The sequence below is a fragment of the Callorhinus ursinus genome, unplaced genomic scaffold (genome assembly GCF_003265705.2).
Source record: "Callorhinus ursinus isolate GAN/ISIS: 27379988/994484 unplaced genomic scaffold, GSC_fseal_2.0 scaffold22, whole genome shotgun sequence".
NCBI classification, from domain to species: Eukaryota; Metazoa; Chordata; class Mammalia; order Carnivora; family Otariidae; genus Callorhinus; species Callorhinus ursinus.
In genome coordinates, this window is record NW_027397084.1 from 25504330 (window position 1) to 25527659 (window position 23330).

Below are 23330 nucleotides of genomic sequence, written 5' to 3' on the forward strand. Positions count from 1 at the left end.
AGTGTTTAAGTAATTCAGACCTTGGATTAATTATCTTTAAAAATAACCACCATTTTTTATAATGAGCTATGAAATAAATTCACTACATGTAAATTTACTTGGTTTCTTTCTAAACTTAATATTACAATTTATACACCTGAACAATGACAAAGAAACTTTCCTATGTGGAACTCAAAATAATAGCTTAATTGCTATTATTTTTGTTATAAAATGAAGTATGTGAAACTAAATTATAACATTTATGGTTACATTATTTGGCCATTATACTTATGTTTTTAGAATGACAGAATGGTTAGGCATCTCTGATCTTGATGTTGTCATTTCGAATTGTTGTCATTCATAATCATTTATGAAATGTTTAAAGACCTTTCTTATTCGTTAAGCTTAGTTAAAAGATCATACAGTCATGGGCGCCTGGGTGGCTCAGTTGACTGCCTTCGACTCAGGTCATGATCCTGGAGTCGCGAGATCGAGTCCCACATCGGGCTCCCTGCTCAGCAGGGAGTCTGCTTCTCCTGACCCTCTTTCCTCTCGTGCTCTCTATCTCTCATTCTCTCTCTCAAATAAATAAATAAAATCTTTAAAAAAAGATCATACAATCACAACAAATAAATTATTGGAGAATTTTAGTCTGCCTTTAATAATGATGTTTCATGGCATATTTTAAAATAATATAGGAGTTATCAAGTAAATAAATGAAGAAAAGTTCAAGCTGCCCAGTTAAATTTAATGTTTTCATGTTTCATGTACTTTTATGTAGTTGTAATATAATTATTTTTCCTTTGGCTACAGAATTTTTTATTTTCCTTTTAGTAATGGCAAACAATGACCCTTGTGGAAAAAAAATTAATTAAACTGTTACTTGGATTTGAGATTGGATTACTGTTTTATCTTAACTAAGTCAGAGATGATATAAACCTTTTTGTTTCAAGGGAGAATGAATTTAGAATTTATTTTTAATTGCAGTTATGTTAACTGTATTAACTAAATTATGTTATCAACACATTTTGTGGAATAGTTTCAGATGTCTGAGGTAGATTTGATGATTGTTTCCATAGGAGGGTTAATTTTCTCTGCATTATTGCCATAGTCATCCCCATCCATACACTATTTTCATTTGAAAATTATGGTATTATATGTAGTTTGCAAAATTCAGTGAATATTTGTAATAGTGAAGATCTTACTACTCTTTGTTAACAAAAAATGATATGATAACTTTTCTTTTTTGCAAAGACATCTGAAATCCGACTAAAATAGTTTATCCTTTGGAAGAAAAATTCAAATAACATTTAAAGAGACCCCAAATTTCTAAGCATTGACTTATCTATTAACTATAGTTCACTGTCAATGAAAAATCATTAACTCATCATTTTTTAAATTAAAATAGTATCCCAGCTCATCATAACATCTGAGGCATCAATTGTCATATTCATATGCCATATCTCCATGGGCACCTTTGAACAAATCTGTAACCTGTTTTTATGCATGTATATGTTACACTCTGTGTACGTATACTTAATAGTTTTGAAGAGAAAAGCTAATAATACTGATTGCATGGCATATATTGTAGTAGGTCAGTGGCTGCTTTAGATATAACTTGATATTATGTTTACATTATAGAAGAATACTGACTGATTTTTTTGTGTGTACTCTTGCCAGTAGGTTATAGGTCTAGTGCTAGAGAAAGTAAATCTACAACATTAACTGTGCCAGAACAGCAAAGAACAACTCATCACCGCTCACGTTCAGTATCTCCTCACCGCGGCGATGATCAGGGAAGGCCGCGTTCACGTTTACCAAATGTGCCATTACAGAGGTAGGCTTTGAGATGGGCTTAAAGTCTCTGACAGTACTTTTTAATTTTAATACAATGTAAGCTGCCACAAGACTGTTACTGACATGAAATAATGGTTTAGTGAGGTTATTTTTTCAGAATCACTTGTGGGCAAAATGCCTTTTTATTCATTACTCCACCTATATTACATTCTGTTCTTGAATCTCAAGAAATTTTTTCCATGCGTAGAAGTTTATGTCCCAAGCACTGTTTTTGAATAACTATCTTGTATTCTGTTGACTAATTTTATCTCCTGTTAGGAAGAATTGTATGATAATGAATAACTTGTGGAGAGAAATGGCAAAGAGGAAAAGCTTAAGAGGCAGAAAGTATTTTTAAGAAATTTAGAATTTTGGGGCACCTGGGTGGCTCAGATGGTTAAGTGTCTGCCTTCGGCTCAGGTCATATCCCAGGGTCCTGGAATCGAGCCCCACATCGGGCTCCCTGCTCGGCGGGAAGCCTGCTTCTCCCTCTCCCTCTGCCTCTCTCCCTGCTCATGTTCTCTCTCTCTCTGTATCTCTGTGTCTCAGATGAATAAATAAAATCTTTAAAAAAAATTAGAATTTAGAAAAAAAATAAAAAATTTAGAATTTAGAATTGTCTCTTTGAAGCACTTTAAGTGCTTATAAAAGCATATAAAACATAAGTAATGTAGTGCTATATTTTATCTTATCCTGAAATATATTCTGAAATTTAAATTAAGTATGCAGATGAAAATTGTCCTTTTTTGACAGAGGTGCAAAAGAAGGTTGGAGAAATGTAGCACAGACAAAGCACTCATAGAAAATAAATACCTTTAACTCATTGATAAAATATGTATTTGCTTATGATGCCAACACTTTTCAAGCCATGCCAGTTTTTTGCCAGTTACTGACAAATCTTCCCCATTCGTCTGTCTGCCAGATTTGGGAAGATTATACACTTTGATGCATTTGTATTTTTGTAATCATTTTAGGAGTTTAGATGAAATTCATCCAACAAGAAGGTCACGTTCTCCAACCAGACACCATGATGCCTCCCGAAGTCCAGTTGATCACAGATCCAGAGATGTGGATAGTCAGTATTTATCAGAACAAGACAGGTATCTGTTCAAATTATGGTCTCAACATTATAACTTTTTATTTGCTCTGTTTTAGTATATGATAGATATCTTGGCATAGTACATCAGAAATTAAAGTATTTAATCATTCAAAACTGAACTCTCAAGGAACAGCTGTTAGGATATTCTAATAGAAATGCAACTCTAGGAAATATTTGGCTAACATTATATTGTCATAATGTGTGCATTTTTTTACAAATGGAAATTTATGTTTAGCCAGTTTAAAATGTATTGCTTATTGTTTCTAAATTATAGAAGGAAGCCTGCATAAGCAATTTTCAAATATTTTGTATTTTGTGGGTTGCAGTCTTTGGGATGTTATTTATGTAATTATAAAATTATGTTTTTTATGTTATTAAACAGTTTTGGATACAGGTCATCTGAAAGACAATGTTGCAGAGTTTCTGTGAGAGCGTCCCATAAAATGTCTATAAAGTACAAAATACATGAGATGGAGTTTTTCATATGGAAACATTCCCTGGACACAATTACTAAAAATCTACATTACAACTCTGTTGTTCTACATGCCCATAGACTTTCTTCTCAAACTAACCACATACCGGTGTAATATGCCAGACCATAAGCTCAGGATTTGATTTAAGGTTTTAGAATACTCACCTCGTTGAATATTCTCTTCTGGATTTTTAAAGTGGAGACACTTTCAGGAAGGAGTAGGGAAATCTTAGTGGTGCTTAATGATTGACTTTTTGACATGTAGTCAAGGACACAGAACTCAATAGGGCTTCTTAATCCTTTATTGTCATCCTACTGTGGGAAGGGGTGCCATGACCTTCAAGAGTGGAGTCATATTGGGTGCTGAGATAAGAGCTGCTCTGAGCAATAGGATTCCACACTGCTCAGCCTGAGTTGAGTTGAGTGAAGGCCACTTTGTCAACATTCATTGGGGTTCTCTTTGAATTTAGGTGAGGATGGAAAAAAAAGGACTTCTTGACCTGGGCATTTAACAAAGTGAAATTAATTTGAGCATAGAAAAAGTACCAGTTTTAAGATAAAACAATTCTAATCGAGTATATTCATGATTGGTTAAGAAGAAGCACATAGGACATTGTATTTTTAGTGTCTGTAAAAGCCAAGAGGACTCCATGCTTAGGGTTCCAATGAGTATCAGAAAGTCCAGATGTATAGGCCTTTCAGAAGTTTTTAAAATATCCAAGTATCTGGAATTGGAAATAGATTTTTGTGTCTTATTTGGGGAAGGTTTAGTTTAGTTTTGTTTTGTTTTAATATTCTGTAAAGTCACTTGGAAATACAATAGGAAATCAACAACAGCTAGGACTTTGACCATGATGTTTGTACTTTATTGTTTAAATTTTTTAAATACTGTCATGTTTATTTTTGTTTAACCTCTCAAGCAAATATGCTAGTGCAGACAATCTGGTTTCTTCCCTTTTCACGTTTTCATCGGCATACCATTGGCATACCCCATGTCATTTAATGCCTCATGATTTATCTGTTTCACCCACCACCCATCCTGTCTGTGCAGTGAGCTTCTTATGCTGCCCAGAGCAAAACGAGGACGAAGTGCAGAATGCCTACATACTACCAGGTAAATACAGGGATTTGGTAATTGTAACTGTGTGTGATGACTCTCTTTCCATTCTACTATTCTTTCTTCTCGCCCTTAAAGGTATTATTACAAATATGTAAAATTAATTTCCTAAGTATTCAAAATTTGTTTTGTTTCATTGGAGATTGTGGAAAGGTTCCAAATATATTTTAATTCTAATCCAGGCAGACTGCTTTTCTACTTGTTTATTCAAAATCCAGAGACTTATGAGCCTCTGTGGAACTGTTTACACATTCCTAAAACCGAGGAACCGATTTCCGCAATTACAATTCAAAATGCTCATTATGAGCGGCCCCCACCCCAGCCCCCGGCAGCACACACACACACCTGTCTAGTCACAGGAGGTCTGATCTGTGCATGGCAGTGTTATTGTTTTGATGATTATGTTTGTTTTAGCCTTTTTTTATTTCCTTTTGGAATCTACTGTTGTTTATATTGTTTGCTTTTAGTAAAATCTTATAGCAGTCATTTTTTTTACTGGCTGAACATCAGCTTCCTTCTTGATAAAGAATAAGAATATTTGACCTTTAACTTCTAAATCTTCCCTCCCTTCGTCCCCCCACCAGTTTAGAAGGTTTGTAATACAAACTTGCTCATAAAAGCATACAACAATATGATGCCTCTTTAAAGATGAAAAGAAAGGGGGATGTAATATTCTCCTATAATTTGGAGCTTAGAACCTGATACTTTATTTATGTCTCATTACATCTTGGATTTCATATCCAAAATTAATTAATTAATTAATTAATCCCTTACAGATTACTCATAGAATGCAATCTGTAAACACTTATTGTCAATTTAGAGTTAACAGAAGGTAAGGAAGTAGAAAGTCGGTGAAACAAACCAACACACAGACAAACTCTTTCAGATATTTTGGCCAATAAAAAGACAGTAGGAAACAGCTATAACTGGAACACCTGCAATGCAAGGACAAATGCAGAATTTATTTTGTATGCATGGAACATCTGGCTCTGCTCAGTAATGCCAACGTGCTCATGCTAATAAGAATTGTTTCAACTTCTTATATATATAATATTATCCTATTGATAACTACTTCCATGTCTTCCTGTAGTGCCACAGGAAAAAAATGAGGAAATACTAGTTTTGATTATGAACTGGGGAAAAATATAAAATTATGAATATTGTAAAAATCATCTCAAATTCTTTATAATGCTCAGCTGCCCAGGTTTACTATTACTTGTTTTTCCTAACAAATAGTTTGTCAGTAGTAACAATATGTGTTTACAAATTCAAAAAGTATTTTTTTCTCATAGTCTTATTGATTTGACTACAACTGTAAAATAATAAAATAAATTTAGATCAATGTCCTAAATAGAACAGCAAAACGTATTTTTTTCTCATATTTTCTACATATAAAGGTGAAATATCAGGATATGCAAAATATGATATACTGGTAATTTCATCATTTTGTACAATCTTATCTTCAAACTACATCATATCATATTCACTTAGAAATTTAAAGAATAAAATTTGAGGATTTGCTACTTCTCAGCAAACAAGGAAAATAAAATTCATTGAGTACCAAGCATAGTGTTGTCATTAATGTACTTTATCTCAATTCTCTGGCAGTAATTATATGAGACGAATGTTATTACCCTCATTTTACAGATGAGGAAAGATGCTGAGAAAGTTTAATTTGATAAGTAACAGAGCAAGAATTCAAAATCAGGTCTACTGACATTTTCCACTAAACTAGTTTCTCCACAATTCGATTCTGAGGAGTTGGTGCTGTGCCAATAAAAGAGTTTGTGATTTTGGAAACTTTGCAAATTATAGTCCCTCCCTGAAGATTTAGTATGCACGGCATGTTGGAGTCATACACTAAAATCTGTCTCATGTTGTTTAATCCCTTTTTTGCCTATTTATTTTAATAATTAATACATAATATTCAATTATATTTATAACATAATTATTATAACTTAATACTTATAATAATAAATATCTACTTAACCATTAAACCCTTTTTTCATAAAAACATGACCTGAGAAAGTAATGTTGTACAGAAAATTCTATATATAGCTGCTTTACTATGTCCTGGATACTTTATATCTGTTATCTCATTTAATTCTCTGAGCACCCCTATTAAGTGGATATTATTGCCTGTCTTATATAAATGTAGGAAAAGGCCTGACCTGAGTTATCCAGGTTCATTGCCATTAAGTGGCAAAGCCAAGGCAGGAATTTAGGCCTTCATACTATGTATAAATGTTATGCTATCTTCCATTCTGTTTCACACTCCTTGCTAACCCTTGTTCAAGTATTCCTGAATAAACCACTTTTGAACCGATTGCTTTAAAAAGTCATATAGCAGCCTGTTGCCGAAGATATTTGCCTAAGTTGAAAAGAAGACTCTTGTCTGTGAAGCAGGCAGAATCCTTAGTTTCAGTAAAATCTGTCTTCAGTTAGTTTTCAAATATGGTACTCTAGTATATTTTTAAACTGAATCTTTAAGAGATTTCCTTTGATTTGACCAATAGTATAAATATGAGTAAACCAGTGGTGTTTGAATGTTTAGTGTGTCCTCAGCAAATGTATATTCCCTTCCTTATTTATTGTATTTTAATGTGAGCTGAAATAGATTTGGGACTTTCATAATCAGCAATTAAATTTGTAGAAACATTATTAAATTGTCAAAAAATTAATTGATTAACTGGATCTAATTTGCCCTTGGTGTAGTACAGACCATCCAGAATCCCTCAGAGATTTTAAAATAATTCAGATGAAGTTGGGCTTTTTTCTGCCATTTTTCTGCCAAATCAAAATTCATATTCTAGTTTGCATCTATTGCCCATCTCATTGGATTTCCAGTGATAAATTTTATCTGTAGTTGGATTTGGATTCAGAGGCTAGTAATTGGGAGGGATTTCCTCCACTGCAGTCACTTGATCTTGGGGTCTGGCTTTTCCTTACTGCAGCCTGGTCCCAAGACCAGCTTTCTCCCTGCCATGCTGGTCAGCTCTTGCTTATTGCTAGAATGTTAGCTCTCTCAGTCAAGTTTTAATTCCCAAATTACATAAATTATTTGGTTAGTACATTTAGCTATGAGTTGTTTACTTCCACAGAAGCAGGTATAATATTAAATCAGGGATTAAAGAGTAAATTTAAATATTGACTAACTCAGAGTTTTTTTCAAATTAGATATTTTTCAAATTAAGGCAATTAAATTATAATTTTGAGTCTTTATCTTAATTATAAAGACTGATGTCTATGATTCCATATTTTAATAATTCTTATTCTAACTTCAAATAATTACTGTGGTTATTCTGAGAAAAAACAAAAGAGCTGTCTTTGTTTGTAGCTTTATAGGCTTCCTACTTTTTCTATGCCCTAGTAGAATTCACTTCATATGTATTTTTCTGTTCCTGCATGTTTGTGTTGCCACATTCCAGACGTTTTTTTAGGCACTATAAAACATTACCACCTAAGATGCCTTTATTAGAGAACGGTTCTCACTGGAATATTTACAAGTAAGAGTCCTAACAGTGAGTCCCAGTTATAAACTAATCCTCAATCCCTGACCTACTAAAAATAACAAATTTTAAATTCTAATAAAACACTAACATTTCTTCTTGAAAGTAATTATGCACAGAGAAACATTAAATTAATGATATCTAAAAATAACTTTAATTATAAAACTTACAAATTCTAAAATATTTCTCTAACTGAAATCTAATTACTCAAATATCAGAATTGTAGTTGTCTTGTCATTTATTTGTTGTTTTACTTGTTGATTTTAATTATGATCATTAATTTTATATTATTTTGTTTTTGGAAAATTTTAATATGTGAAGCTCAATTCTGCCTGCACATACCAAAACCAAGTCAGTGACTAGACAGGACTTCCCCCTTCATCATGAATGCTTTCACTCAAGAGTATTGAGATTTACTGATGAAATATTGGTTAGGTAAGACCATTTGGAAGTCATGCCTTCCACTTCCCTTGTCTAGTGTTGTGAACCAAAATAGTTGAGTTGTAACTTTTTTCTCCTCTGATGTCCTTCATTTTGTTTTGGTGTGGCATCTGTTCTTGGTAACGAAGTTTTAGGCATTTTGTTTTAGTGCTTTCTGTATCCAGTTTTTTCATAAGTAGGTGTGATCTAGTCTCATTTTTTTCAGTCTGAGACCCTGTTAAAAAATTATGCAAATCAATTAAAGCATAATCTTTGTTTAGTCTCATTTTCTAAACAAAATTTTGCACTGCCATCCTGTCAGCTCTCTCACACCCTTATGAACTGAATCACAGTGATTCTGCATTTTATGTAAAGGGGACATTATTTTATGCTTTACTCTCTAACATGGTCTTCCTTTCTTTGTTTTCTTTGTCTTTCTCTTCTACCACTGGATGCAATGCACTGGCACTAGTGAACTGCAGCCCTCCCTTGACAGGGCTAGGAGTGCTAGTACCAACTGCTTGAGACCAGATACTAGTTTGCATTCACCAGAACGAGAAAGGTATAAAATAAAGACTTTCTTAATTTCCTATCATTTGTACTAGTGATTTTTTTCAATCACTTTATTTCGTTTCATGTGAGTCTCACAGGTTTGTTCATTCATGTTCACTTTGCTAAATGTCTCCATCTCCCCCTCCCCTTATACACATCTGTGGAGAGAGATATGTGTATATGGGTAAGCCCGAGGCTACACATACACATATCTCTGTGAATGTTGTTGCAAATGGTGTGATATAATTTGTAACTGCTTCTGGCTTCTGCTTTTCCCCTTCTGTTGCTGTTTGGTGGTTTTATTTACACATGACTCAGGAGCCTTCAGTATGCTGATAACGTTATAAGGTCCAGGGAGTTATTGGAACGGGGGAGAATCACTTTCCTATTAGTTCCGATGATAAATATATTTATGGGTTTTACATCAATCTTCCACAAACTTAAAATAAGAATTCTGTTTTGGTAGAAAACTTCCCTTGTGAATTTATATTCATTGTTTAGTCAAGCTACTCTGAGAGAGATCATGTTTCCCAGTAAGTAATATTTTGACAACAAAAAAAGGGTATGTTTATCTTAGATTTTCTGATGCCTTACAAAAATAAATGCACATTATATACACACACACATAATTCTGCTTAACACTTTTAACTGATTGATTATTAAATAATTCTGATTTTAATTCAAATGTATTCAAAATTTTTGTATTGCAATATCTCCTAATTCTGAGGAGCTAATTTTTTCGTTATAGTGCAGCTTTCTATCCCAGTAAACTTGGTTATAATTGATAGTATTGGATGTAATTGTTATTTCTTTTCAATTAGAAGTCACTCACTGGAGATTTGTTTGCTACCTCTTTATAAATCCTGAGGAGAGACGTTTAGCAGTGCTAATGTGTAACCCACTTCTCCTCTTCTTCAGAGGCTGCTTTAAACTTTTTTTAGCAATCTTTCTAGTCTGACTCTATTTATCTATTCATGGGATGTCTGTTTCTGGACTTGAATAATAGGTACGGGTATACACATCCATTTTTAACTGTCTGCATATGATTCTACTGAAGAAATTACTTTTTTATTTAGTATTCTTTTGTATTTGTATATTTTGTAATAGAAAACAGTGGAATCAAACTTATGTTACTTTTTTTATATTTGTAATGGAAATTTTAGTTGAAATGGCTATTGGCTCTTCTAAAATCACAGTTGAAATTGTTTTATTTTTCTCTTTTGTTATATATTATCCGCCCCAAGTAAAAAAGTAAATAGAAGAGTAGCAAGAAAAATCTTTTTATATGTTTTACTTATTTTTATTTCTTTATATGTTTCTGGTTGGTATTAAAACAGAATAGAATTGCTCAAGTCAGTAGAATATTCTGACTATAACAACACCCTAACATTTTTAGTATCATTTATATAGGTGTTAATAGAAATATAATGCAAGCCACATGTATAATTTTTTATTTTCTGGTTGCCATATTAAAAAGCTGCAATAATTTTAATAATTTAACCCAGTGTATAGATGAAATATAATTTTGACATATTATCAGTTAAAAACCATAGGTATTCCTTTTTTTGTATTCCTAAAAGCCACTTGTGGTTTATAAAAAAAACCACCACAGGTTTATTCTTATGCTAAAACCTATCTAGTATGTGTTCCCTTGTTACACTAAAGCCGTAGAGTTCACAAATCTATGTGTTGGTGAGTTTAACCTCTCAGATAATACTCTTAAAATAGATCAGCCTATAGACAATCTGGCCACAATTACTGTGGTGGTCATAGTGAAGTCTCAGTGAGTGTACTTACTTTTCATAGAAGAAAAATATCACTGAAACCTATATTTATTCACTCTATATATTGAATAAGAAGAAATTTTCCATTAAAAAATGAAAGGGGACAGAGGGGGCAGAAATTGGTATTATCAGTGGTCTTTCATTTATTGCAGTCAACTTTGTTTCCAAGAAGAAAATAAAATGAGATAAATTTTCATCAAGAAAGTTACACAAGTTGTAGATTCTTATTGATTTGGAGGATAATGACCTCAGATGCCCTTTTGTGCATACTTTGAAGCAGAACATCACAGTATCAACAGTGATGACTTTGCTCTCTTTGGAAAATGCACCTAAAGTCCCTAGGCAGAATGTGCAGAGAGTAGGGAGAGGGAGGCTTAGAGGCTCTTCCAGGTTACTTAATTTCTCTGATTGACCAGAGAGCTTCTTATATGAATGCCTAATTTATACATAGTAGATAAAATTTTAGAGAAAATTTTTTAAACGTAATTTCATATTCTTAAGATAGTAACGTGTTTCCACAGCCTCATGAACTATAAAAGTTAAATAATTTGCTGATTCTGAACCATTTTGATGAACATTTGTATGCTCTTATACCAACTCAATGCCCTTTTTTAAAGTATCTTCACTAACTTTTAAAACAAATGAAGTTTTGTGTCAATGCAAAGGATGAAACTGTCAAAGCAGACTCAGTATCCAACACCATAGTTCAATAATGATTCAGAGATAAAGGAGCACCAGGCACAGGTGACATATTCTTTTCTTCAAGGAGTCCCAAACCACCAGATCCATTTTTTATCTCTTACTAGGGTGGTTTGGCCCAGGTTAAATCATGCTTGGAGATGCACTGTTTGCAAAGAAAGCCATTTCCATTTTTGAATGCCTTCATTAATATTCTGTTGATTACACAAATAACAAAAATAAGTATGGATTAGCCCATTGCTCCATCTAGTCATGCTTCAAAAATCAAGAAATTTGGTGTTTATTTGCAATAAAAGTTCTAGAAAGACTAATTATTTCCTACTTAAGATGTCTAATAGAGGACTCTCCTTTATGTTTTCACTCGCAAATACCACTGAATGTTTACGAGGACATCTGGTCAAGGCTGATCCACCTTTCCTCCCTTTTTATTCAGGGTCTGCTTCAGGTCATTCATTCCCACGCCCCACCCCCACCCGCCCCGTTCCCTGTTTGGGAAGGAGTAAGTTACAGGCCTGCCATTCACCTTTGCTTTCCCAGGTTTTAAAACAAATTATTACTTAAATGTTTAGAAACATTTATTTTTAGAGCCACTGGAGAAGAGTTACTTTTCTTGGATGTTTTATCTTCTTCTTTGACCTTTTATAGAAATCATAGCCTTATTGAAGTTTCCTGAAAGGGTAGTCTATACTCGCAGCCTCCAGTTTTTACCTCCTCGTAAATTCTGCAGTCTGACTTCCGTTCCTTACCATGGCTCTACCGCTGTGCCGAAATTCCTCTCTGAACTACATTGGCTCCCTAATTTGGACCAACTACATTGGTCCCTAATTGTCCAGCAGCGTCTTGAAACATTTTGCGTTAACCGCCCTGTCACTTGAACCTCTCCTCTATTCGTACCATCTACAAATTTTCTAACGACTCAGGACACAGTCTCCTCTTGCAGGCCTTTCTTCCTATCCCACCCCACAAAGAGGGGTATACTTCCTAGCTCCATCTTCAGTTTCCCTTTGCCCCACCCATTCTACCCCTGAAACTGTATTTCTATCAAAAATTTCCATTCTAATGCGTATGAAGGCAATGCTCCAATGTAATTGACCAGTCCAGAACTTTTCCTTGAGCACTAGGTCTGAATTTCTAAATGATTGCCATTTGTGTACGTTAAAATGTCTGAATTAAATTCATTATCTCCCCTTACATCCTTTTATAGCAAAATACTTTCTTTTCCTAAATGTTGTTCTTATTAGATGGCTTTGACATATAACCAGGCACATTATCTGGAAACATTTTTCCCGCTCTTTTGAGAATCTCCCAAGCAGATCCCTTACCTTGATTATATTGAATTATGTTATAGCCCTTCCCTTGTCCCTCTTGTCCCCTAAAATTATTTTATAAGCTTTATTATTAATAGTTTTTATTCCTTTTTGTCTCAAGTTTTCTTTCCATTAAAATTAAAGTACCATCTTTCCTTGTCTGCTTAAAAATTTTATCTGATTCTTCAAAAATGCAGGTCAGATAACCATCGCTTTTATAAAACCTTTTTATGTTACCCACACCCCCCAATACCTTTTGCCAGTCAGAATTACTCACTTTTTTTCTGGGCCCACAAAATATTATACATTTTTATTAAAACATTATATTTTACTTAGTAGTGTGTTTTTCTGCTATATTTTATTTCTGGAGGATAGGGATCATATCTTATTTGTCCTTGCTATCTCTTGTGATGGCATTATTATTTTTTACTTAATAAATGTTCAATTTGGAGATTTGGGGAGCTTAAAAAATACTCCCTATTTTCTGTTCCTAAATTTCGGTCTAATTGTGAGCTAGACCCAGGGACTAGAAGATGGGAGGTCTAATTATCACCATAAATACAATGGACAAGTTTAGAAGCTGTGACTTTAGGTCTACAGGCTTTGCTAATAACTCACTCCAGAATCAGTCAGACTCACTGAACCACAAGACAGGTTCAGTCCCAGGCCTCACATCTTACAAATGTTTTGTAGGTTTATGTCCCATAGCATTTGCTGTTTACAGGTAGCTTGATTTGGAAGGGGTAATCCAGAAAGGACTGAGTCACCTGTGCCTGGTCATTCAACACAGTCACTGATTTTATAAGCCAGTCCTCCTGGGGCGCCTGGGCGGCTCAGTTGTTGAGCATCTGCCTTCCGCTCAGGTCATGATCCCGGGGTCCTGGGATCGAGCCCCACGTCGGGCTCCCTGCTCAGCGAGGAGCCTGCTTCTCCCTTTGCCTCTGCCTCTCCCCCCTGCTTGTGCGTGTTCTCTCTCTCAAATAAATAAATAAAATCTTTAAAATAAAAATAATAAGCCAGTCCTCCTATCCTGGGGTAGAGTGAGGCAAAGGGTAGAAAGAGACCAGGAGCATTGCTTGAATGAATTTCCCTCTGTATGGAAACATGAGGACTAAAGGAAAGGAGGTACCTACCTAAAACCTAACTAATGTAAATTGAATTAAAAGAAAGAAACTTTATTTCAAAGTGTAAGTATCTATATTAATTTTACTTTAAAACAATATTGGGAAATTTTGTTCTTTTTTACTTATTAATTTATTTTTTTGTTTCAAGTTTTTATTTAAATTCCAGTTCGTTCACATACAGTGTAATATTAGTTTCGGAAGTAGAATTCAGTGATTCACCACTTACACATAACACCCAGTGCTCATCACAAGTGCCCTCCTTAATGCCCATCACCCATTTTTTAAAGGACTAAAATGAATAGTGGGATTAGACAGTAAAAATACATACTGTATGATCAGTTGTCTCTTTTGTTCAGATTTAGTTTCTAATAGAGTAGTTCACAAATATTTCTTACTTGTGCTATTTATGGAGTGAATGGTTTACATTTCCATGTAATTTCTCTTTTAGAAAATTGAACTGCTTAGCCATGTTCTGCCAAGAAATATGCACCATTGAAAGGTGCACATAAGCAAGTGTAAATATTAATTGCACACTTAAATGCACATACATTTGTTTTACAGTGTATCAGTGCTGGGGGGAAAAGACATGACATAAGAACCATTTAATTGCTTACCAAGACCTGTCAGTTCTAATTCCTTTATATCTCATCAGTGGATCCCCTCACCACTGTTAAACTCTTCGTTAAGGTTCTCATTACTTCTTACCTGTAATAACTTATTATCTACTTGGACATTCACAAATATATATTGATTGCTTTTTCTGTAACTGTCAAAACTAAACAAAAACAAACACTGTAGTTCCTTATGCAGGGAGCTCACAGGCTATTAATTCAACCCCTTAACCATTAGAGTGACCTTTCTTCTTCTGCTGTGATCACAGAGAAAGGGATGAGCTCTGAACAAAGAGAGGATCTTAATTAATGAATATGAGATACCTGATATTGAAATACTAATACTGTAACTAACCAGAAATTTCTAGGCAGGGTATTTGGGAAAGAGAAATCAAGAAGGAGCTGGTTCAACTTCATGATTAATAACTCCAACATAGCCTGCCATGCTAGCTCCCAAGATGAGAATGAAAGCTGAACCCTGTGTGTTTGGCTCAGTAACAAGGGGATAAAACGTCCAATGTTGGCCTTTTCTTCTGTGTCATAGGAGAGAAGGACGTTGCACATAATTTAAAAGCATATAAAATGCACTAGTATATTAGAAACTCCCAAATGTGTTATATTCAAACTTAGGTAATATCTAGTCTTTGGATAAAAATTGAGTGTAAATTGATCTCGCTCCCATATTAAATATATGAGGGAAAAGCAAATGGATTTCTTATATTGGTACCGTATATCAGCATATTAAGAAGGACTTTGAGTATACAGATAATACATGTATTATGCTACATACTTCATCAAAAGTTACTTTTTAATAGCTTGCATTCACAGTTGCCTATTCCCAAATGTACACCTTTCCCTTTCATAGCTTTCACTGCATGTTTCATAACTACAGCATTTTACTTTTTACTTTACTTTTTTATTTAAATAAACACAAGGACTGGAATTTTGCCTCAAGAAGCAAGGTTATTCATGATCCTGTCAAATTAACATGATTTACTACTTTACAAAAAAAACATATTAAATGTATTTTTGTGTTTTCACATACTGTGAACACTTCCAACACCATCAGTTTTAACATGACTGAGTACAAGTTAATTTAGAAGATCCTGTGGTTGTGATTGTTTTCGATTATTTTAGAAATATTTTTTCTTTATTGTCCCTGCAGAACAAAAGCCAGTAAAGTGAAATACATTATGAAGCAGTCAGATTGGACTGACCAACTGTTTAAATAATCTAAAATTATTAGGCAACTTAAAATTAATGCAAAGTATTTTTAATTTCACAAACATGTAACACATAGAAGAGTACATGTCACATGGTTTTCTCCCCAAATTCTGCTTTTGATACCTTTATCTCTTCACAGCTTCCTTAAAGCCCTTCTTGAATCATGGCAAGTTTGTCTTTCTAAGGCTGGCTAATGATGCACCGACTTCCAAGGGGCTTTCAGAATCGAGTACCTGCTGATCTCAGATAGCCTGGTCACATGTTGACAGCCCTTTGCTGCTTTTTGTCCAAATAATAAATCCAATCAGCTAAGTGAAATGGCAAAGAAGATGGCTTTTGTTTTTTTGAAACATTAGGACTAGTCTGGATAATTATAAACTCTTACAGCTATATGAGTCCTTAGAGACCATTCAGTTATCCCTTGTTGCATACAAGGAAGCCAATATCCAAAGGAATTATCCTGTTCAAAGTGTTCATATCTAAGATATAAAAATTTCCAAACCTGGCCTGTTCAGTCCTTTATTGCCTCTTTTCAGTTTTCAACTAGGTGTTTGTAATTTGTGGTTATACACAGAATCTCAAGATAGTCTAACAAAAGAATGAAACAAGATTCAAACTTTCATTTAATTGTTAATCGCAAAAAAGTATTATTGTAAACACAGAAATAGAAAACAACTGTGTTTCTGCTTTGTATTAAATTCACACACCTCATCTTTGCCACTTTATCCAGTAATTCCAATGCCTAGTATCAAATAAGCATTGGTAACTTCTTAAACCTGTTTTATTCAAACATAAGCCAAGTTCTTAAGGGTGCATCTTTTTAACTTAAAGTTATGTGTGTGTGTGTGTGTGTGTGTGTGTGTAGATATGTATACACACACAAGCACATTTTAAAGGAACAAAATTACACACAACAGATTTCAAATATCTTCCCAAGTAAATTGTTTCTCTATTCACTTATAGGGGGACAAGATTTATTTTCTTACAATATTATAATTTATCTCTCCAAGGCTTATCAAAATCAAGAGTAAATTATGGAGTAAAGAATCTACACTTTGCCTTTTTGGGGTGCTTTTCCAGTCCTATTGTTCCATATATTATTTTATTTTAGGAGTTACTAAATGTCCTGTTTTTTCCTGTCTTGTTCATTGGGCAAACAGGGGTAGATGGTCCCCCTCCCTAGATAGGAGACGACCTCCTAGCCCCAGGATTCAAATCCAGCATGCGTCTCCGGAGAATGACAGGTACTAGCCAACTCCTCCTCACAGACAAGTGGCTTCAACAGGCTGATAGGCCACCAAGTGAAGGATAACCAAGAGAAATGTTGGTTATTATGTGCTTCTTTTTAGGAGCCAGAACCAGATATGTTGTGATTCCATCACTAAATGCATCCCACCTCTAATAAAGCACCTCAGCGTGTTACTGAAATGAGGGTGGCACATGCAGATGGCAAAGTTTAAACACAATAAAGTCAGATCCAGTGGAAAAGTTCTGTTTTAAATGAGCATTTGTTTCAGTGTTTTGATTTTCTAGAAACATATTTAAATATTGCTTTTGTTTAAACATGAATAAATAAAAATTTTCAGGTGCTTTAAAATATATTAAAATCTGTCATGGAAGCCTTTTCTTTGTTATATTGGTTGATGGTTTAATCTCAGTTGTCTTGTTTTTGTTTTTTGGTTTTTTTTACTACATAAACTTGTTAATAATGAAGTTTAGGTTTGGAAGAACATGAAAAATGTCTGATTGGAAGTGAAATAACTGGTTCTTATATATTGTATGAATATGGTGTTTTTAAACCAAATATTGTCGAGGGCTAGTGTCAGTCTACAAGGTAGGTCTTTAAAAATAGCATCAGTCCTTTGAACGTGCCTCATGCTGACAGTGTCAGAAATGCTGTGTTATCCTTCTCACAGGCATAGCTAACCCAGCTCTCCTGTTTTACCATGCTTCTTATATATAGTCGTTGGCTTTAAATATCTTTTTCTGACTGGTCATGAAAAGTTACTGGATGTTTGGGGTGCTTCTCTTCTAGTTTAAGCAGAGATTCAGTCAGCATATTGGTAATATTGATTAAGTAGAGAAGTATATTTGGTAGCTCAGAAACAGAACGACTAGTTAAATATTTACAAAATGTTCCTTTTGTTCATTTCCGATATGTGTGGGTATAGATAGCAGAGTAATTGCACTCTTAGTTAAGAGTGATTTTTTTTTTTTTTTTTTGGTATCTGTAAATAGTCAAGATAACTTCAGGATTTCAATTTGGAAGAAAAACTAAGCCTTGTCACTCAGAGAAAATTAAGTCATTTTACCACTGTTGGAAAAAGCCACAAACTAGTAGTTTATAAAGACTTTAAGAATATTTTATCAGTTTTAATCTTTAAGAAATTTACCTTTTAAGATGACTTGCATATTTGAAATTTAAAACTAATTCCTTCTGGTTTCTGGGATAGAATTTTGGAGAGTAGAACAATTAGTGGTAAAATCTCCAATCTAAAAATTATTCTAAATTTAAAGTATTTTCAAATCAGAATATGAAGTAATCATATAAATTAAATAAAAACATACATCCACATTGCTACTCATTCATTCAACAAATATTTATTGTGCCCTGCGATATGCACTCTTATTATGGCTGGAGACACAGCAGTCTTTAAGAAAAGCAAGGTTCTGGCCATCAGGGAACTTAGAATTTCCTTTTATAAAACACAATGCTAGAAAACCTTTGAATTTATTCCAAACAAATAGTCAGTGAATTTCATCTCATGGAATGACTGTTTGAGTACAAGACAAATATAATGGTCTTTAAAATGAATATATGTGTAATTTATCAGGACACAAGCAAAATGGAAGTCCAAATAATAATTTCAGTTTTTATATACACAAGATGGAAATCAGTTGAAAATTAGTTGGCATTTAATGACATATGAATTAATTATGTTATTTGATTTAGTAGATTGTATATATAACTTTATGGGTAAATTTTAGGAGCAGAAATGGCCATTTTAGATAAGATCACTAGGGAAACTTTTACTAATACATAATTCTGAATATACATTTGTTATGACTTATTTGTAAATAAGATCTGTGTTCAACCAAAAGACATATATTTTAAATGGCTTGATACTGTGATTTATTACTATAGGGAACAAAAAGTTATTTACAATAAACTTTTACTAAAATATAGGAATAAAGGAATAATATGTGCCCATAAATATGATAGAGAAATAGCTAAATCAAAGGATGCTAAATTCATAGGTAACCATGTCAGCCACTTGGCAAAACTTAACACTTGCATTTTACCTCTTATCAGCTTTATCTAATTATTCAGCAGTTTCTACCAATTTCCAAATGAAGGGAAGATAGCATCAGATTTGGAGATAGTGAATGCTCATGATGATTTGGGCATCATTTGACTTTTGCTCTAGTAACTTGGAAAATATTCTAAAATCAGTGACAATTTAAATAATCAGCCTTTGGATGTCTTGAATCAAGGTCATATTTGATTATTTTGAAAATAAGAGCAATACAAAAAATTTTGCTTAAGACAGTTCTCTAGTAAGTTGGAAAGCATTTGGTTACCCCCTTATTTCTTGCAGCATAAAAATACATGTGGTTACGTGTGCACATGCACACACACACACAATTTTTAACATACCATTTTCCCACAGTTTAATTTCAGTTTCGAACAATCTTGGTGTCATCTCAAGTTGTGTTAGATTTATTTGGAATTAACATGGAAGCAGGTTTTTCTGGATCTAGGAATATTTCCTAGAAGTTGTAGAATATTTAAAACAAACAATAATGAGGAAAAAAACATAAATTTAGAACCCCAGGGAATGAGTCCGACTTTAAAATTGTTGGGAAAATTTCCCGGCAGTTTTATTACTAAAAATGTGAAGACATTTTAAAACATAATCATTCCAATAACAAAATACCTCTTTGTAAATGGCATTATTTTAATATATAAAAAGTAACTTTTATGAATCTGTGTATACATAACTTTGTGAATTTAATAAAATTTGCATCTTCTTGTGGCTTCAAATTAATCAAAATTTTTGTGTTCAAGTTAGAAAAAAATGTATTTTAATATATCCCTGAAGCATCAAGGTTCTGAGTTTAGTGCTCACAGTTGAAGCAATCATTCTTAAATGTGAAAGGCTAGTATAAATAATCATAATTGTTGTATCTAATTCTACTTTAAACTATTCTTGGCATAAATTCTTTTTCAGGAAAATGCAGTATTTCTTATTTGGTAATTTTTGAGATGTATCTTAACACTTCATTAGCTAGATGTTACAAACTCCAATGTGTGATTGAGAATATTTTTGTATCATTATACATGACATCTTTAAGGTGTGTGACTTAAAAAAAATACTAAAAATATTTGATGAAAATAACCCTATTTTCCAGGACTTTAAATTATTGGCAACAAGTAAATTATTGGAACAAGTAAAGCATCGCACTGTGTTAAAGATTTATTCCTGAGTCACTAAAGTAGGTCGTATTGCTTTTGTAAATGATCATGTTTGTATAGTTTCCTACACTTGTCACTTAGTAGCAGCTACTTGCCTATTAGAATCTCTGACCAAAAGTGTCAAGTGGTTTCCTTTGATTCAAACTGAATGAATATTCTTTCTCCATTAAAAATATTTCTGGAATAAAGAGGTCACCTACTTTTTTACTTCCAGAGTTCATGGCGATTGCCAGAGTGATGCACAGTTAAGGTAGAACATTTATAAATTCAGTATGTTACTTACCATTTTTATTTGCTTCATAGCATCTTTTGTTATCTGTGCTTTTCAAAAATGTTCTTTATTTGAATGAGTGAAATATACTCATCCACTAAAATACTTAAGTCTGTTTAATGGCTATAGTCATATGCATAAATATCAATACTGTACAAAAGGGTACATGCATCATAATTGCATGTAGCCATCTTCACTGCATATGAACATTTCTTACTTAGGTAGATTCTATTCAAATATAATGTTTTCTTCCTAAACTTATGAAGAGACAAGATGATATAGATTTGCATTCCACATTAAGCCGTCTAGGTAGTTAACCAGCATATATACAGATATTTTCTTATTATATCAGTGTTAATTCTAATTAAATTAAAACGTAGATTTTTGTTACATTTTCCTCACAACAGAACATACTGTATTTTCATTTTATTATAAAATATCCTTAAATAAGGGCGCCTGGATGCTGCAGTTGGTTAAGTGTCTGATTCTTGGTTCAGTTTGTGATCTCAGGGTCGTGAAGTGGAGCCCCACGTTGGGCTCCCCGCCCCAGCACCCGAGTGTGCTTAAGACTCTCTCCCTCTCTTGGCTCCTCCCCCACCACGTGCTCGCGCTCTCTCTCAAACAAACAAAAAAATAAATCTTTAAAATAAAATAGCTTAAGTAATACTACTATTTTATTAACATATTAATTTTAGACTTTAATAGAATTGTAATACCTTCAGAAAAGCTGTATTTACCAATGTCTTCAGGGAATTGCTCTAATTGAATTTAGTTACTGAAGAGGAAAGGAAATTAGCACAGAAATAGATTTTAACAATTACCTCTCTTCATTAGTACATTTTATGAATCTTCACTTTTAAATTAATAGAACAATAATTAAAAATGGAGCTTCAAAAAAATAGATTTAATTAAGAACACTCCCACTTCTCTGATTATTACTCTTGCTTTGATTTAATAATAAAATAATTGTTATACCTCCATTTGAATGTAGCTTTATAACTTTTAAAGAATTCCACTTGTGCCCTGTGAACTAAGGATCATAAGGCCAAAACCATACAACTATTAAGTTGTGAAGTGAAGAGAAAGCTCAGTACTTCTGATTCGTGCATGTCTAGACCAAAGAAACATTCTTTATGAATAATAAAATGATAAAGATTTTTAATAGAACAAAACATGTTAAAACCCAAAATAAGTAAGACATAATGGAAACACTATAACTCTGTTTTGTTCACTTCTCTCCAGGGGTCCCTCCAATAAATGTCAAATCATTCAAGTCACTGGATGGCAGAGTGGGCAGAGAACCTAAGGACATGAAAACATGATGGTGGTGTCCTCACCAACTAATTAAGGCCCCTATTACCTTGGATAAGCCACTTAAACCTTATGGGATTCTGTTTCCTCATCTGTAAATTTAGTTAGTTGTAGGTGGGCTAGCTGATTTCTCATGTCCCTTTAAGAATAAAATTGTGTCTATGCTGCCTTGTTGCAACATGATAAGCATATATTGGACTAATAATGACTGACACTTCATGATGCAAAAGGCAATAACCAAATGCCATTTTTAATTTATGATATTTGATATTTTACTGAAGCCCAGAAAACAATGAAAAATGCTATTTCTAAATTTACTTGATTGGATATAAAGTGAATTTTATAACCCTAGTTAGTTTTTTACTTATTGTAATTTTTTAAACCCTCAAATTACAGGATAATACTCAAAATAATTACTTTTTTAACCATGCATTTAATAAATACTTATGAGCAGCTACCATGTGCTAGGAGTTGATGTTACAGTGATAACTCTGACGCCATTCCTGACCACAAGGAACTTAGAGTAATGTAAGGTAGAATGTAGTTCATTTCACTATGATCCATTTTATGATCATATGGTCAATAGTTTCAATAGTATAGTAGTGCATAAATATAGGTTGATTGTTCTAATCTTTCCTATTTCACATACCACAAGCCTCTATTCTAAGAAACAGCTGTGTTTAAAATGTATATTCATAGCTATAACCGGATTTGGAGTGGAAAAGACATTAGAACTTTCTATTCTGTATTCTTGGTTTACACTGAATTATTACAATTAAGTGTATTTAATTTTAACTCAATTTGAAGATCCTTTTAAAGTGGTTAAAAAGAATTTTAAAGACCTATGCTTTGTAGAAATCTTTAGATGAATCTTCAAAAAAAGCAAGTTTCTATAGCATTTCTAGAGAAGAAAAGAGGTCATTCTTAACAAGAGGGTTAAAAACAGAAATAAAAATTTAGATGTATGAACTTCTGCATGAATTATTGTCATCCAGTTATGGAACACTGACTGAGCTTGGCGCTGCTATAGATGAATAAAAGCCTTTACCTTTAAGAAACAAGTATGTGTTATTATCCGTTTAAATAATACTTTCATAGCACTTACTGCCAGCTAGTTCTGAGTGATGCCAAAGCCACTACAAACCCTTGTTCTCCGTAATGTCACAAAAACTATAACACAAATACTGAGTGATACTGAAATAGAATTGGCAAACTTGTGATGGGATAGTATTCTCTCCACTTCACAGGTCGGAACAAAAAACACAAAACCAAGGCACAGAGTGGTTAAGTAACTTGACTAAAATCACCCCACTAGACAGAAACAGGTAGTTAAACCCAGACAGGCTGAGTCCACAGTCCATGCTTTGAACTATTGTGCTCCAGCGTCTGGAATTTCTGCTACAGATGCCGGTGTTCACTGCTGTTGAGATTGTGGAGTCTTCTTTCACCTCATGGTTTCAACTGTAATGACTTTGTGAATTAGAGTAAATTATTGACTCTCTCTAAGCCTCAATCTTTTTGTTTTTATGAGGCATAAA

At 33.4% G+C, this 23330-nt stretch overlaps 1 protein-coding gene across 49 annotated transcripts in view; it reads left to right on the forward strand.

Moving 5' to 3' along the window:
• RIMS1 (regulating synaptic membrane exocytosis 1) overlaps positions 1-23330 on the forward strand; it is a 487750-nt gene that overhangs the window by 336558 nt on the left and 127862 nt on the right. For 16 of the 49 annotated variants that reach the window (XM_073905183.1, XM_073905188.1, XM_073905189.1 and 13 more), the window contains 5 exons: positions 1660-1816; positions 2790-2915; positions 4438-4500; positions 8905-8994; positions 16894-16977. In XM_073905183.1, the coding sequence (XP_073761284.1) occupies positions 1660-1816; positions 2790-2915; positions 4438-4500; positions 8905-8994; positions 16894-16977 (520 nt within the window). The remainder of the gene's footprint in view (positions 1-1659; positions 1817-2789; positions 2916-4437; positions 4501-8904; positions 8995-16893; positions 16978-23330) is intronic. The other 33 variants (XM_073905193.1, XM_073905200.1, XM_073905202.1 and 30 more) reach the window with 7 other exon arrangements.